The 19,151-nt window shown below is 41.2% G+C and overlaps 1 protein-coding gene across 1 annotated transcript in view; it reads right to left on the bottom strand.

The window, feature by feature from the left end:
- The window catches only part of camk4 (calcium/calmodulin-dependent protein kinase IV), a 54,857-nt gene extending 36,206 nt beyond the window's left edge, over positions 1-18,651 (bottom strand). The window contains exon 1 of the mRNA XM_061215635.1: positions 18,225-18,651. Within this exon, the coding sequence (XP_061071619.1) occupies positions 18,225-18,340 (116 nt within the window). The 5' untranslated portion in view covers positions 18,341-18,651. The remainder of the gene's footprint in view (positions 1-18,224) is intronic.
- Between the last annotated feature and the right edge of the window lie 500 nt (positions 18,652-19,151).

Here is a 19,151-nt window from a genome sequence, read left to right as displayed (position 1 = left end):
CATCATGTTTGGAGGAAACCAGGCACCGCTCATCACCTGGCCAATACCATCCCTACAGTGAAGCATGAAGGTGGCAGCATCATGCTGTGGGGATGTTTTTCAGCGGCAGGAACTGGGAGACTAGTCAGGATTGAGGGAAAGATGAATGCAGCAATGTACAGAGACATCCCGGATGAAAACCTGCTCCAGAGCGCTCTTGACCTGGGGCGACGGTTCATCTTTCAGCAGGACAACGACCCTAAGCACACAGCCAAGATATCAAAGGAGTGGCTTCAGGACAACTCTGTGAATGTCCTTCAGTGACCCAGCCAGAGCCCAGCCTTGAATCCGATTGAACATCTCTGGAGAGATCTGAAAATGGCTGTGCACTGACGCTCCCCATCCAACCTGATGGAGCTTGAGAGGTGCTGCAAAGAGGAATGGGCGAAACTGCCCAAAGATAGGTGTGCCAAGCTTGTGGCATCTTATTCAAAAAGACTTGAGGCTGTAATTGCTGCCAAAGGTGCATCAACAAAGTATTGAGCAAAGGCTGTGAATACTTATGTACATGTGATTTCTTAGTTTTTTATTTTTAATGCGAAAATTTCAAAAAAACTTGTGTAGAATTTTGAGGAAAAAAATGAATTTATTCAATTTTGGAATAAGGCTGTAACGTAACAAAATGTGGGAAAAGTGAAGCGCTGTGAATACTTTCCGGATGCACTGTATATATTATTAAAAATTAACCGTTTCACTGCGCAGTCAAGTGAAGAACACCAAGCCTGTGTGTTTATCTTTGTATCTGTCACTGCTTACATGAACACGAGTGCCTGACATGAATGAATGAAAGTGCGCTGTTGAAAGTTGCTCTGCTGCTATTTACAGTCACACTTGTTCATATCTTGGATACAGCAAAATAACACTTTAAAAATAAACACTGGCCCCTGGATACCATGTCACAACCAACCATTAAAACCTGTGGACAATGCCGTGCAATAAAACAGAAACAAAGGACTGTTCCGTAAGAGTATCAGTTGACATAGAAACATAGGAACTCCAAGCTTGGTACAGACATGTTCACACTTGCACAATTCCAATTTCACACCCACTAGCTTTCATATCCTTCATTTATCAATTTTGTTCCATATAGATTATGCAGCACTATGCATGGTAATATACGGCCAGATGTCCATAATAGCTTTATGACAGATTTGGACAAACAGAAGTTGCATGAATGTAAATCCTTTTTTTGTTTACAAATTTGTCTTTGCAATTATGTAAATTACATGAATGTTATCAACATTTATTAAGTAGCAGCTTGTAGGCCTAAGGAGAAGAATAGAATGGCATTTTTCACCAAGAACTGACTATGAATAGAACGGTTTTATAGGAATACAGTGACTACATTATACCAATATACAGTATACTATACGTTTAATCTGAAACACAAAAAAAACTAACAAATCTGACCTGATCTACTGTAGTTTAACATGGAAAATAGAACAACAACTTGAGATTTCAATTTAGGCTATTACCCAAATACAAATTAGTCTTCACATACTCAGTAGAATGTTTATTTCCAACAGTTCCAGCCATGCACAAAAAAAGCAAAGGAAAATGTTCAGAATTATCAGACAGGCCAGAGTCAGAGTGGAATGGGCTAAATGATGCATAAATTCATTGTTTGGGAACAATAATGTTGGATCTCTACTTTCACAGTGTTTATTGGGGGCCAAGCAGCAAAGCTGCATTGGCACACATTTTGTTTCTACCTTTTCATTACCATCATCATCTTTTTCTTCTGGCTAGGGTGGCTATGGCAGCCCCTAGCTGGTGAATTGACATCAATTTCCGCCATATTAGATTTTTTGAAAAAGTTTAAAAAATGTTCACAGGCAAGTTTTATCCAATCTTAACCAAATTTGGCACAGATGATGTTCAGACCAAGACTCAAATTAGATTTTAGGTTTTCGAAAAGGGTTTGTCTGTCACAGGCAACCGAAATCGGTGACAAAGTCACCAAACAGGAAGTGAGCTCATATTTCAGCAACGCTTTGATGTATCGACACCAAATTGGTATGTAAACTCAATACCCCTCCCAGACGAGAAGCAAAAAAATGTGAGTCATTTGACTACCGGGGAAGTGAAAACAAAACCAAAAAAAAACAATGTGCAAAATGTTTCGCCCCATAACTGTTGATGTGTTTGCCTTAAAAAGTAATTCTTGTGTGTGATTGCATCTTGCGAGATCCTAAGTCAAAGACAAAAGCATTCGTCTATTATAGGCAATCAAAAATGTTGCCAAACAAGATGCGAGTAAAACCCCATGCTAACCCAACAATGGAATTTAGCGGGGGCCGAAGGCATTTGCATGCTTGTCCTTCTGGTGTTGCTGGAAGAATATTAGTAGGGTTAAATAATAATGGCCGCTATGCAGAGAGTCTAGATCAGCCAATGAATAAACCACGTTACAAAGACAGTAGTACCACTCTGCCTTCCGCTCTATACTGGTCCGGGCTGACCAAGAATCTCCGCAATAGGGCCAATACATCCACCTTTGTTATCTGACTCCATTTAAGATATAATTCAGAAATTTGGTTTTGAAACATACGCAAACCTCGGGAGTGATTACACTTGACTCTTATCTGCGCCACCATTACTCAATATATGCTCCCGGGATTAGCATTATTGCTGAATCTCAGTTTGGCGGAGAACTCAGAGGCTGAGGGTCTAGCCAACACAATAGATGCACTATATTTGACATGATAGTTGCGAGCCCAGGTCGGCGTGCATTTAGAGGGCTCCTTAGAGCTAACTTGACAGGAACCGGCGTAGAAACGCCCATGGGTTCCCTTTGCATCAAATTACAAGAGCCATGCACCACCAATCCTTTTTATGGGCCGAACTTGGCTGCCTTTCCCAGCTTGGAAACACCACTAAAGTACCAAGCTACTGATCAGTTGGTCTTTGGTCAATATTGTCCCCCTGAGTATTCAGTCATAATTTAGGCTGAAAAGGTACAAGATGAATTGGAGTCATGGAGATCACGCAAGTTACAAATAAAATAATTTATTCGCAGACAGGTAGGTTATTAACTATAGAATACCAATACACAAATTAAGAATAGAGACAGAGTAAATAATCATACCTAGCCCGCTTTGGCTACACACAAACACAGAGTATACACAGTGTGGGAAGTTGATCTTCCCCTATACATACTCAGGACATGCAGTGTGGGAAGTCGAATGCGATCTTCCCAGATTGGTCTGTCTCCCTTGCTTTTATGCCAAATCATACGTTTGAACCAGGCGGCAGTGCCATAAATTAACCTGAAGACCCCCACCCTTGGGGGTTGTTGAGATGATTACCAGAGAGGACATGTAGGTTTTCCCTTGAGTTACTAAAACTATGGTTTATTGAACTCCATTTGGTATGAAATGTATCTCATCCGATTCCTTGATTTTACCAGATCACATCCATACCAAACAGTTTATCCTTATGTTTTATTATGATGTAGTTGTCACGAAAAGTCCACCATTAACCCAGGGGAGAAGAGTAGGGTGTAATGACACAAGTGTCCAAATGGGGGCACTGTGGGAGTGTCCTGAGTCTTTTCCATAGGAGGTGTCCAGGAGGTGGGTCACGGACACATCCTTTTGCCATGGCTTACTGACCCCTCAACTAAAACACCCCCAGAACACCCCTACAGCCACAATCCATCTTCCCCTTGTCTCAGTCTCTCTAGACATTCTTGGGAGCCAATGGTCTGAATCTCCCAAAGGAAGTCTGAATCAGAGAGCTTACTGGAGATACCTGGAGAGAGATGTATTTGAGAGTTTTCGTGACAACCGTATTATGTGATAAATATGTTTTGTGCCTCTCATGGTAATATACCTTTTGGATAAACCTGATATGGGTGAATTAAAGGAAAGGAGACAAAACCAGAGATTGCTTGGTTTCTTCTCCATCCATCCATCCATCCATTTTCACCCGCTTATCCGGAGACGGGTCGCGGTGGCAGTAGGCTAAGCTGGGTATTCCAGGTGTCCCTCTCCCCCGCAACGCATTCCAGCTCCTCCTGGGGGATCCCGAGGCCCCCAGTGTGATATATAATCTCTCCAGCGGGTTCTCGGTCTACCTCGGGGTCTCCGCCCAGTTGGATGAGCCCGGAAATCCTCCAAAGGGAGGCACCCGGGAGGCATCCTGATCAGATGCCCGAACCACCTCAATTGGCTCCTTTCGACTTTGGTTTCTTCTCCTTATCTCCAAAATCCAGGCGGGAACAATAATGACCCTAAAAATGGGTCAACCATCTGGAATTTAGAGCCAAACCCCCACCAGGCAGTGTGACCTTGGTCAGGGGGCTAAAGCAAATGGCTTCTACAGAGACAGCTTTCACAGTTTCCCTTCAGCTCCTGGATGGTTATGATATGAAAGGTAGACTGTTACAAAAACTAGACCATTACACCAGTCGCACTGAACCAATCAGAATAACACCAAACATTACTATATTCTGACCTGGGATTATCATGAAACATCTTTATGCCATCTCCAGTACTCCTGTGCTCAAAACCTGTCAGGAATGTCAGAGAAGGGGGGCTCCACAGGGGGCCCAGGAAGACTCCTCCAGGAACCCCACTGTAGTTCTCCCACAATCATGGGTGCCAAAAGGTTGGGGCTAACGATGCCTGCTCCAGGGGGGGGAAGTCAGCCATCTGACCAGCACATGACACCAAATGTTAATTGTTACTGGCTTACAAGATCATAACTCAGCAATGCTTTCATGTATCAAAACCAAACATGGTAGATGGACTTGGGAACCCATTTTGAGGACGCACCAAAAATGTTCCATCACTTGACCACTGGGGGGTGCTACAATAAGCAAAAATGTGTTATGGCTAGTAACTGGTGATAAGTTTGCTTAGAAAAAATTATTCTCATGTCTGGTGAAAAAAATTTCACAGGCCACAAAGTTTGCCCACCAAATTCCGCACAGATGATCCTTGGACCAAGCCTCACAAAAGTTAACAAATGGATTTAGATTTTCAAAATCATTTGTTCAGTACAGCCAATCAAAATCGGCAGCTAAGCCGCCAAACAGGAAGTGATGCATATCTCAGCAATGCTTTCACGTGTTGATACCAAACTAAGTTTATGGACTCAGGACTTTTTAGGGCTGTCCTCAGGATTGTGATAGAAACATCAAGCTTCATCACTTTTTGTCAAACCATGACAACCTAGGAGACACCGGACGGTTTTACCAGAACCACAAAGTTCTACAGAGAAAACACAATATGGTTTCAGCAGCTCTGGTGCCTAGCTGAATATGATGACTATTGAACTAATATAACTGCTATAAGTGAACTGTAATTCAGACTCAATCCATCAAGGGCAATATACCTCTGTGTGTATACAGGGAGCACATAAACTGAGTGGTAAATCATGTACAAATGACAAGGTAGGGAACCCAACAGTTAGCCGCCAAATTATTGCCATCTTTGTCTTTGCATGCCTGGGTACTGCAGTAATTAAGAAGGCCTGCTTCCCTACTCATTAGTACAGAACACTGCATGGGAGCAGTGTGCTGAATAAGAGTAGGACAGCTGCTCAGATACATGTGGGAAGTAACCTCGTTTTCTGCTCTGTGCTCATTACATAATTTAACTGGAAAATCTGCAGCATTGACCGAGATACAATTATGTACATATAATGGTGTCGTTGCTGAACATGGCATCCAATGTTTTTCATTTATACAGGATGATGTTCCCCAAATTTTACATATTCACACACAGCGCATCCATCATTTGCATTTATGTTTTTTTCAATATATTTTTGCTACCGCTGAAATGTAGATTCCTTGGTCATTGCATCATATAATGATAACCAGAAATGAATCTGTGTTAAAGATCCCTTTAAAGATTATTTTATTATTAAAAAAGAATGTTTCAATCAATTAATGAACGACTGGTCAAGAATCATTCCTTTCTTAGAAAAAAAAAATTTCTTCACCAGTCCGTGGACAAATATCAGCGAAGAAAGTCCTCATAGGTTTTCATTTTCCCTGACATTATGTAACAGAATCTAGCATGTGAACTGGAGGTGTTTTTGTTCACAGGATAAGGCAGGCTGAATTATGAATTCAGCTCCTTCTCTCTGCTGTGTCCTGCAGACTGCTATGCATTACTGGCCTCTCAATTAGAGTGCACAGAATTCAGCTGGCGAGAAGCAGCACCTGGAACACCGTGTGTCAGAACGTGATGCTCTGAACCTTTTCAAATCACTGGTTGGGTGAAAGCACCCCCCCCCCCCCCACACACAACCCCGCTCTTCCTCTGGCTCATGTAATCTATGTTCCTGTTGAGTAGAGAAGGAGGTCAGTTTCTAAAGGGAGCGTGGAGGTCAAGCCCACACAGATGCACACAATTAGATCCAACTGTTGGTAAGGAAAACTAAAGTCTTTGCAAACACACCAGCAAATATTGGAAAAGGCGTTACCACCACTTTAAAAGCACGTCCAAAATAAAAGGTAAAATACACAGAAAAGGCGGACATGAATTCAGCACTGTTTTGTCAGGAGTCTCAACTCCGGAATGGTGAGCATTTAATCAAGCTCTCCAGCAACAACTGTTCCTTCCATTCCTCATTATTCTCGCAAGCCTTCAGCATCTGACGGATGATTGTGATGCATTTCAACCCACTTGTGCTTCCCTGGACCGTGCCTGTTTCTTTTCACAATGCTGAAAACAATCACTGTCCACAATGCTGCTGGAAAACAGTTCCGCCAAGAAGCTAATGAATCCTCTGCAATGTCAGCTTTCTCTTTAGTACTGTGCTGATTCATTTTACATCGCATGCAACTTCAAAGTAACCTACGCCCTCCATTATTTTGAGTATTTTTATTGATCATTCCTCAGTGCACCATAAGCCTTATACATACAGAGACAGACAGATATGCAATATAGTAAGTGGCAACATAATAATGTACCCACATAGCAGTTATTCTTACACATCATACTTATTCTTACAACCCTGCCCTCCACCCCAACTTCCACCTACTGTGGTTTCTTTGCAGGGGAATGGCATATACCCTTCCCCTGACTCCCTGGAAGTGAGCTATGCCTATTCTCCTCAGGGTGGGTGAAACTTTAAAACTAAGGGCTCCTGTTTTTAACCCTGCACAAGCCGACCCCAAGCCCAGAGTTAAGCATATTTGTGACCCGTTCTATCACAAGTCACAACCGCCAATGTCACATAAATGGATGTTAATGTAAAAAAAAAAAAAAAAAACACTTTTGGGCAGTCTTAGGCTTTCATCTTAATTTCGTAGAACAATACATTGGCTTTCATAAGCTGCATGTCTTAATTCAGAGTAAACATTTTAAGCTTCTAAGGTGGGTGGCAAAAGGGTGAAATGCAGACCTGTCTGACCAAAATTGCAATAAGCTACCCCAAATTGGCAATGAGCTGCTCACCCTTGACTGCAGGGAGCTCTCCTCCCATTTGCATCAGCATTCCAGAAAATGTGAAATCAACAGCACGCCAGCAGACACCGTTACAGGAGAGTGTATTCATAACGTACATTTTGTACAGCTAATATGACAGAACTGTCATTGGTTAACCAGCCAGTGTGAAGTCCAGTAGCGAAGCTTGGATTGTTTAAAATAGAGGAAATATTGGTGATCAGGAAGCAGGAATATCCAGTGAAGCACCCACATGAAGAAGGCCTGCGACATGCTTCTATGTAGACCTCTTATAATTTCAACACATGGAAGTAATCCTAAAAATCCAAAAAATGATCAATTATTTTGGGGTGGGGTGTCTTTAAATGGGAAAAGACAGATGATCAGCTCGGTCATATACAGTGCATCCAGAAAGTATTCACAGCGCTTCACTTTTCCCACATTTTGTTATGTTACAGCCTTATTCCAAAATGGAATAAATTCATTTTTTTCCTCAAAATTCTACACACGACACCCCATAATGACAACATGAAAGAAGGTTTTTTGAAATTTTTGCGAATTTATTAAAAATAAAAAACTAAGAAATCACATGTACATAAGCATTCACAGCCTTTGCCATGAAGCTCAAAATTGAGCTCAGGTGCATCCTGTTTCCACTGATCAACCTTGAGATGTTTCTACAGCTTAATTGGAGTCCACCTGTGGTAAATTCAGTTGATTGGACATGATTAGGTCCCACAGTTGACAGTGCATGTCGGAGCAAAAACCAAGCATGAAGTCAAAGGAATTGTCTGTAGACCTCCGAGACAGGATTGTCTCGAGGCACAAATCTGGGGAAGGGTAAAGAAAAATGTCTGCTGCTTTGAAGGTCTCAATGAGCACAGTGGCCTCCATCATCCGTAAATGGAAGAAGTTCGGAACCACCAGGACTCTTCCTAGAGCTGGCCGCCCGTCTAAACTGAGCAATCGGGGGAGAAGGGCCTTAGTCAGGGAGGTGACCAAGAACCCGATGGTCACTCTGTCAGAGCTCCAGCGTTCCTCTGTGGAGAGAGGAGAACCTTCCAGAAGGACAACCATCTCTGCAGCAATCCACCAATCAGGCCTGTATGGTAGAGTGGCCAGACGGAAGCCACTCCTTAGTAAAAGGCACATGGCAGCCCACCTAGAGTTTGCCAAAAGGCACCTGAAGGACTCTCAGACCATGAGAAACAAAATTCTCTGGTCTGATGAGACAAAGATTGAACTCTTTGGCGTGAATGCCAGGCGTCATGTTTGGAGGAAACCAGGCACCGCTCATCACCTGGCCAATACCATCCCTACAGTGAAGCATGAAGGTGGCAGCATCATGCTGTGGGGATGTTTTTCAGCGGCAGGAACTGGGAGACTAGTCAGGATTGAGGGAAAGATGAATGCAGCAATGTACAGAGTCATCCTGGATGAAATCCTGCTCCAGAGCGCCCTTGACCTCAGACTGGGGCGACGGTTCATCTTTCAGCAGGACAACGACCCTAAGCACACAGCCAAGATATCAAAGGAGTGGCTTCAGGACAACTCTGTGCATGTCCTTGAGTGGCCCAGCCAGAGCCCAGACTTGAATCCGATTGAACATCTCTGGAGAGATCTGAAAATGGCTGTGCACCGACACTCCCCATCCAACCTGATGGAGCTTGAGAGGTGCTGCAAAGAGGAATGGGCGAAACTGCCCAAAGATAGGTGTGCCAAGCTTGTGGCATCACATTCAAAAAGACTTGCATGGCTGTAATTGCTGCCAAAGGTGCATCAACAAAGTATTGAGCAAAGGCTGTGAATACTTATGTACATGTGATTTCTTAGTTTTTTATTTTTAATAAATTTCCAAAAATTTCCCAAAAACTTATTTCATGTTGTCATGATGGGGTGTTGTGTGTAGAATTTTGAGTAAAAAAATGAATTTATTCAATTTTGGAATAAGGCTGTAACATAACAAAATGTGGGAAAAGTGAAGCGCTGTGAATACTTTCCAGATGCACTGTAATCTAATGCAGTCTCCCCTCACCACATCTAATATAACATAACTTGTTAAGTTAACCCTTTCTACCATTCCACTACATTTTCACTGTTGGGCAAAAAGCTGTGTGTAATTTTGACAACTATAACAATTGCTCCGTCAAAATAGAGACATAAACGTCAAGTTCTCATGGATCAGCAACTGCAAGTTACACTGTCCAAATTCATAAGTTCTTCTGGCTGGATTGCCACCCCAGTTTGTCCCATTTCTTCAAATTCACAATGTTGTTTTCAAACATACATAACTTGTATCCTCAGAGGGCTTGAAATCTAATGGATCAAAAACACTATTTAATGGAGTTGATGAGGAATTTATGTATTATTACTGAAACCCAAGCTGTATGCATCACGGGAGAAGATAAAAGATCGCAAGTGATCCATTTTCAAGAAATTGAACTGTGGCCCTAACCGGGAAATCACCACCATTTCAAATTTCCTGCACACTCAACCCCTGTAGAGATAGGCAGTGGTGGTCAAATACCATATACAGTTTTCCAAGATATAGTACTCTTGCTGTATGCCTGGGTTTGCTTCATGGTTCTCAAGATAACAAAATCTTCTGTGATAAAGGGAATAGATGGATCTCCACTTCAGTGGAAACTTACATGAATGTAGTAGCCTATCTCAACTATAAAAATACCTGTACGTTTTTCCACAAAACAATATCAGAATATTTTTTTGATGAAATATGAATTCATTCGTGGATTTATTTACCAAATTTGTCAATTTGTAGAAGCCCCTTCCCTCAAGCATTCCATAGCATGATGCTGCCACCACCATGCTTCACCATAGGGATGATATTAGCCAGGTGAGGAGTAGTTCACCAGACATAGTGCTTGGAGTTCTGCCCAAAGAGTTCAATCTTCCAAGCGGGCTGTCATAGTATGCCTTTGACTCAAGAGTGGCTACCGTCTAGCCACTGTACCATAAATTGATTCCGTCTAGCCACTCTATTGATTTATGGAGTGCTGCTAAGATGGTTGTCCTTCTGGCAGGTTCTCACATCTGCACAGGACTTCCAAAGCTCTGTTAGAGTGTCCGTTGAGTTCTAGGTCACCTCCCTGAACAATGCCCTTCTTGCCTGGTTACAGAGTTAGCCAGGAAGCCAACTCTAGAAGAGTCCTGTTGGTTCCAAACTTCTCTATTTCACAACTATTGAGACCACTGTGCTCCTGGGAACACTCTAAGCTTTCAAAATGGTTTTATACCCTTGTCCTGATCTATGCTTGGTCACAATTTTATGTCAGAGGTTTACAGAGAATTCTTAGATGATTTTTATCCTGACATGGAGTATGAATTGTGGGACAGGTATGTGCCTTTCTAAACTAAGCCCAATCAATTAAATTTGCCACAGTTGGACTGCAATCAGGTTTTTAGACACATCTCAATGATAATTAAAGCAAACTGGGTGTATCTGACCACAATGATCAGTGCCACGGCAAAGGGTCTGAATACATATGTAAATGAGAGATTTCAGCATTTAATATTTAATAAAAGTACATAGTGTAGAATAGTGTGAATGAATCCCTGTCACAAAATATATTCACTTGTGTGATTTTTCTGGACACCGAAAGAGAGAGTGTCAAATTTAGCAAATTACCCAGTGTATCTGCTGTACTTTAGTTGAGTGATGGAATATTCTCTTGAAGAATGTTCAGTAGAGACAGCAGAATCCGGGAACATCTCACTGGACTTGCACAAGGCTCCCTTGATGTTTACTGCCTTCGCGGTGTTCACACTTCCATCTGTTTCTTGAACCACTGATAATTAAAATCAAATATCCAACCACAACTGAAATGAAAGCTCTGTCATTTCATGGCCAACAATAGATCATTTCACATCAACATACTACACAGTCAATTTCCATGTGTTCTGCAGGCAATCCATTTAGAAATACTCTGATCAGTTTTACTTGTCAGAAGGAAAGGTTATTTTTGCATAAAATATGACAGGCATTTTGAGAAGCAGGATCCCTATGAAAATAATAAAAATGCAGAAATGAACTTGATGTAGAAACTGCAGAGATGTTATCCTTTATATATAAAAACGCTTATATACTGCATTAATTGTGAAGCAATTTTAACATCATAATTCAGAGACGCCTAAGTATTATCATTTGAATGGAAGTTATGACACCCATGTTTGCAAAGAGTGAATTTTTAACCACATTATTATGCAAGGGGGAGAAACATAAATAATTAATAGGTACTTCCCCTCCAAGATGAAAGTGCTCAGAATCCAACACAGTTCTTTCCCATATATGTCCAACTGAAGTAGAGGTGCGCGAGAGACACATATAGGAAATAAGGATGTAGTAAGGATGTATTGCTTGTCAAACTGTGCTTTGCAACCTACAAACATGTATTAAAGTCATCTTGTACTGTACCACCTTCTGCTCACGGAGTTCCTCCTGTAAACACTCTCCCGGCGTTTTGCTTGTCAGGAATTCCAGAAGCAAGAGAGGATCTTGGATTGTGGCAATCCTGATTTATTGCTCTTGTAATTCCTTATGACGCGGTGCACCCTAATGCAGCCGAACGTTGCTCGTTTATTTCTGCCCACACTCTCGAGACAAACGTTACATGGTCAAGGATTCATTCCAGTGCCTGTATCTGGCTTCACAGGACAATGGCAATGTGCAGGCGAAGATACTGCTGTTGTAAATGGGTCAGGATTGACATCATAGGGATTATTAACAATCAAGAGGGAGAAATTAGATGGATAAAGGCTTCAGACTAATCTGATATTGGAATATGGCATAGCACCCGAGTTGAACCCCCTTGTTTTTCCACAATCACTGTGGGGATTATTTATGTGTAAATAATGGCGCCATGCAAAGGATAACAAATTCAAGCAGGGGAAATGATCTGGTCAATATATTATTTTACTCTGGTCTCACAGCACTAAAAAGAGAAAAGAATTCTGCATTTTTAGCTCAATAATCCAGTAAAGGATTGAAATATTTTAATTGCCAAATATATTTAAACCAAATCTATCCTTCTTATTTTTTGGGTGAAGTAGCCATTCAAATCAAAGTAGGCCCAATCAGAGATTATCATTTTCAAATAAAATGTTAATAAATGTTAACATAAAGCTATTTGGATATCAAAAAGAAAATTGACTGCTTTCTGGTTATTTGGTCAAGCCTCCTTCTCACTTAATAAAATCATACTTGAATGAATGACTTCATATAGAGCAAATGAATGGTGTCGCTTTTGAATAATAGCACACTACTCAGTGATACATAAAGTTCCCAAATAATTATCTGTTCTATAATTTTGCATCCATACATTTCCATAGTTCTGCATTGGCTCCATAGTTTCACTGAACTGAAAGGCCAAAGTGACTACAAGGTTTTAAGGGAAGATTGAATGGACAAATTAAACAACTGGATATTCTAGAAGAACACAAATCAAACTGGTGACATAAACCAGGATGTTTTCTATGTAATAAATAACCTTACAGGAGACCATAAGAACCTGCATATTTCATTAATGTTATCTCTTTCCTGCCTTAAAGTTCAAGTAAATGCAGATCTGTCAGTAGGAAGTCATTATTTAGACAGAGGCAGCAGGAGGTTCATGCAGTGTTCAAGGAAAACAAGACACAGCTATTTGAATATCAAGCCAGGTCAGCCACAAAGTATTAACATGTCTTATAATTCAAAATGCACATCCCTAATATCCATCCATCCATCCATTATCTGAACCCGCTTATCCTGATCAGGGTCGCAGGGGGGCTGGAGCCTATCCCAGCATACATTGGGCGAAAGGCAGGAATACACCCTGGACAGGTCGCCAGTCCATCGCAGGGCACACACACCATTCACTCACACACTCACACACTCACACACTCACACCTACGGGCAATTTAGACTCTCCAATCAGCCTAACATGCATGTCTTTGGACTGTGGGAGGAAACCGGAGTGCCCGGAGGAAACCCACGCAGACACGGGGAGAACATGCAAACTCCGCACAGAGAGGCCCCGGCCGACGGGGATTCGAACCCAGGACCTCCTTGCTGTGAGGCGGCAGTGCTACCCACTGCACCATCCGTGCCGCCCACATCCCTAATATTAAGCAGATAAAGTAATCAGCTCTCCCATTAATCATATTATATGGATGCCTGCACTAATTTAAAAAAGCAAAATTGTAAAATATCTGGGATGCTAATGAGTCCAGTTTCTGGGAACCTTGTCACAAGATTCAATTAAAGAACTGATGACTACATCAACAAGACACAGGGCAAATGGTACAGTGCCTTCTGTCTCCTGATACTTATGATGAAGTCTGTTTTTATTGCAATGACAGAACATTTTTACTGTTGCTAGGAAGCTATTCTTGTAAAACATAGCCATGGAATTGAGTAACAAGCGTACAGTCTCTTATATTCAAAGCAATACAACAGCAACATGTTTAGAAGTCATGAGAAAGGGAGTTCTGTGCATAACTTCCCTGCCAAAACAACAAGAACATATTTGGAACTTACAGCCTGTTAAATTAAGATTTTATAGTCCATGTCTGCTTGAATGGCAAAGGGAAAGACTGTACAGTATACTTACTGAATTGACTTTATGTCAAATTTAGTCATTTTTGCAATGTGGCCACAACAGTTGCCAACATTAAAAACATGGAATAAATTTAAAATCACTTGCCCAAGTGCATTGCACATACTGTGCAATATGTCTTATTACAGATTTTGACTTCTCCCTTCACATCAAACTGGAATTGCTTGCACAGCCATCATCTGCCCTATAAACAGATTATAAGCCACAGCCTCATGGAGGCTATATTGCATTAGGGCATACACAGAAATCACCTAACCCAGAGAAATAACTGAATCTAAAGGGGATTGTATTGTAAAAGAGGGGTGGAGTTTGTGCGGTGAAATAGAAGATAACATTTTTATATCATAAATATCATTTTTATATCATCCACCTAGCAACAGCTTAGCAACCACCTAACACATTAGCAACCACCTAACAACAGCTTAGCAACCACCTAGCAACACCCTAGCAACAACCTAGCAACACCTTAGCAACCATCTAGCAACACCTTAGCAACCACCTACCAAAGACCAGGCACACCATAGTATTAGCAGTAGAAGCCACCAAGTTCACCAATTTGCCACTATCACACTCCGCATTTCTTTTAGGAAATTATCTGTAGTTGCAGAAAAAAAAGCATAACTGTGCCACCCCATCCATTTAATATCATGGGCTGACACTGCAAATTGACATTTCAGCATCACAGTACCTGAATTTCAATTTTAATGATTGGAATTGAAGATCGGGTGTCATCCTTTAGGTTGATGATCAAGTTTGGTTTTGTATCCCCTCTTTCCATTTTGCATCTATAATGCATTGTAGGGGAAATGGCCCAAGAATCCAGACTTAAGGAAACTCAGAGGCCAGCACAGGATCAGAATCTCTATTCACAAAACTGCATTATGAGGCTCCAGAGACCCTGTCTGCAGCAGCCTGGTTGGCTATAGGTTCTCACAGTATGAAATTAAATCAACGGTTCCAACAAGGTCTATGTTAGTGTAATGATCAGCAGTCATGTATGAATGAGCTCTTCTTGATTAGTCAACAGTGCCTGAGTGGTCTTTGTTTTCATAGTTCCTGAATGAGTACTGGCTCTTTTTTTTCTTCCTGTCACTGATGCCATCCTTTGTTCTGTCATGCTACATAAGTACAAACATTGTAGCTGCTTCCCCCCAGCTAACACAAAATTGTCAGAATGTTTGTGCTAGCTGGGTATGTACTGGTTCAATGCTGAATCACTTACTGTACCACCTCCCTAAAACACATGTTGGTACCTACTACCAGAATTCATTCCTCTGAGTGTCCAAAACAAGAATATCAATGAGTAGTAATTTGGCAGAAAGATGCCATTAGAGATGTATTATGAATGTATATACCCTCAAATTAAAGGGGGCAGTCTGCAATTTAACCCCACATTTATTGTTTCATTTCAAATCCAATGTGCTGGACTACAGAGTCAAAAGAACAGAAATTGCGCCAACTGATATTACCATTACATTACATTATTGGCATTTGGCAGACGCTCTTATCCAGAGCGACGTACAGTTGATTAGACTAAGAAGGAGACAATCCTCCCCTGGAGCAATACAGGGTTAAGGGCCTTGCTCAAGGGCCCAACGGCTGTGCAGATCTTATTGTGGGATTAGAACCACAAACCTTGCATGTCCCAGTCATTTACCCTAACCACTACGCTACAGGCCGCCATCAATAATATTTGACTTTGTTCGAATAGTGTGATTAAAACTTGAAATATTACCTGACGATATGGCTATACCCTATATTGTTATCTGTTTTTAAGGACTAAGGACGCCATGCGTGCGACGATGCTCCGTAACCCCATCCAGCACAACAATCCTGCCCTGGCCCTGTAAAAACGTTTGAGCGGTAGCTTCCAGAATGAGATTAAACCTAGCTACATAACAGCATAATCATGAGCAATATTTAACGTTAAACTACCTATTCTGGCAGCTCTATTTATAACTGGCCACATCACCATAAAATAATCTTCCAGATTTGGCTTTGACAAACACATTTTTTGCTTTACCAGTTTGTTCGAGATCATTGTAATTCTGTCAGATGAAGCGGTTACATTATAGATGAACACAAGGGATCCACCACCTGTGGCAGCCATACATTCCCAAAATATAACACCCCCACCGCTATGTTTGACAGAGGGCAGGGGGTGGGGGGGGGGGGGGGGATTTGGATGTTGGGCAGTTCCTCTTGGCCTCCAGACCTTTCCCTTGCCATCACTCTGATACAGGTGAATTTTGGTCTCATCTGTCCACAAGCCTTTTTCTGACAGGTCTTTGAGGATTTTTCTTCATTATGGCAAGAGTTATTTGCCTATCAACCTTGGCTAACCAGTGCTCTCTTCTTAACAATGTTCTAATCAGTTGAATTTGGTAAACCTGAGGCTTCGCATATGTCTCCCACTGTTTTGTTTTTCTCATTATTCCTCAGCCTCATACAGGCTTCCTTGACTTCCAATCGCACAACTCCGGTCATCACGTTGACAACATTTCTTAGGCCTCCAAAAGCCAAAACCAAGATCTGACCTGAGTGCTGTCATTTCTACATGGTGATCAAAAGCTTAGAATTAACCACCTATGAATTGTTTGATTAAAAATAATGAAATGGTGGGGTACAGAGAAAAAATGTCTTTGTCCCAAACATTATGGAGCAAACTGTATATGTACAGTGGATTACAGGAAAGCAATGAAGGGTAAATGATTAAATTAAGTATCTGAAGAAGAAACACTGCACCATAAAATGTTCCCATTGCCACGTGTACAGTATATACTCTTTCTTACTCATTCTCACACAGTACAAAGAGACTGAACAGTAAAACGAAACAAACAGGCAAAACACATTCTACACTCTCTTCATGCAACTAAGTTGCAATTGCAGCTGTAGTCTCTATGGCTATGCAATATCTGCTATGTGGCCAATGTTCTACCTGCATTTCTGCTTAAGAGGCCAGGTGCACAGCAGGCAGCATGAATGTGTAGATATAAACCAGCTTCAATGGTAGCAGGGCCCCTTGTCAAGGTTACAAAACAGCATGTAATCACACAGCTTCTATGTTTTTAGATGGGAAACATTCAACAATACCACTCTGACATTATACTTTCAACAAATGCAACATCTGATTCTACTTCAATTTTAAATAGGTTAAATCAACAGAGTGGTATTCAGAAAAAAGGTGACACAGTAATGGTCCTTTTGCCTGAGCAACATCAATCAATTGCATCAAACATACTGTACGAAATGGCATCAGTTACATCCAGTTCTATAATGTCTATTTAGTACATGGAACTGACTCAAACTACACTGACATTTAAACAGTTGATGTCATGGACTAGAGGAACATGATAATAATCATCACAATCATCATCATCATTGTCATTATTTTCATTACAATAATAAAGTTTTAAATACAGAACCAATTGTTTTCAGCAGATCAGCATAAGCTGTCATAAATCAAACCAAGAGGCAAAAAGTAGGCTCTACAAGTGAAGTACACAACATCAGATAAGCTGTATTATTTTAAAGCTGTATATCTTTCATACTGAATCATTTATGGATGTGCTTGAAAGACAGAGCTTGAATAAAGGAAATTTTTTTTTTTGCCTAAAAGGGAAAAAAGCTAACAAGTACCGTAACATCAGGCACACATAGTCATACTCAGGAAATTGTGGTGCATGCAACCTGCAAGCATTGTTTGTGTCTGCTTGTGTGTGCATGAGTGTGTGTGTGTGTGTGTGTGAGAGAGAGAGAGAGAGAGAGAGAGAGAGAGAGAGAGAGAGAGAGAGAGAGAGAGAGAGAGAGAGAGAGAGAGAGAGAGAGAGAGAGAGAGAGAGAGAGAGAGAGAGAGAGAGAGAGAGAGAGCTTCACCTCTAGGATAAAAGAGAAAAAATAACTGAATAACTGATGCAAATCACACAAAAATATTTAAAAAAATTTAAAATGCACTTCAAGTGTTTCAATATAGGCTACATAATTCCTACATAATTCTAGTATACAGTAACTATAGTAGAATCGAAGATATAGAGTAGCCACACTACTGGAGACTGTATGACGAAAAAAACGAGTTAGTTGATAATGAAAATGGTGGAGTTCTTCATAATGAATGCATCTGAGGACATGCCTACAGACAACGTTGTATAGGATTCATAACAGCCGCACTCACCGTCCCAGTTCAGACTCCAGCTCATAGTAGTCAGCCAATGTCTCCTTTTTGGAGCCGTCTATCCAGTATTCCGAAGCAGCCCCTGGTCTGGGCGAGGGCATGGTGACTTTCAGCATCCCCGACTCTTCAGATGGATGACAGCAGCCCGCGAGCTTAAGGCTATTCCCAGTAGCGATTCACGATGTTTTACTCAAACACAGGGATGTAGAAAATTGCCACCTGAAATGTATGTGAAGGATGACTTGAGCAGCAATTGTCGAATGACCAAAAGCGTTATCGATTAGGCATGTAGCATTAAAAATGCTAGTCAGTCAGAAAGTACAATCGAATTAAAGTTGCCACGGGAGCACTGAAAACAAGCGGGGACTTGAAAGGTTGTCAGTCTTGCATACCGTCTGCACCGCTACTTTGCACTTGCAGCACTCTCAATAGCAGAAGCTAGCAGTGTGTGGAGGAAGGGCAGCCAGGGTGCGTTAAGAGCATGAAGTCTTCTGGGTCCTAGTGTCGGCCTAGTATCCACAATAACAAGGATAATCGTGACAGTTAATGAAGTCGCATTTAAATGATTACCTGAAATGATAATCATCATCTACTTGTCCGGCCCTCTTGAATTTAATTACACATTTAAAAATAGCATAGCATATTTTAATATCGCCCCCCCAAAACCCCCTTTGTGGATATTTAATACAATTTGTATTGGGGTCGTTGACAAATGGCATTCAAATGATGCAATGGACAATCCCTGTCATTCATTCACTGGGATTATCTCATGTGATCCATGTTTTATTCAATTGCTTAATGGTCATTACAAAGCTACCTTAACAAAGAGTGACCCTGTTGGCCACTGAGATCTTTCTTTTGTCAGTTGTCACTTCTATTTCTTCTGTTACATAAGCAGTAAACTCAAAAGACTATGAATACAATAGA

This window comes from Conger conger, chromosome 12 (assembly GCF_963514075.1).
Source record: "Conger conger chromosome 12, fConCon1.1, whole genome shotgun sequence".
NCBI classification, from domain to species: Eukaryota; Metazoa; Chordata; class Actinopteri; order Anguilliformes; family Congridae; genus Conger; species Conger conger.
The sequence above is the reverse complement of the archived record's forward strand: the minus strand, read 5'-3'. Positions and strand labels throughout refer to the sequence as shown.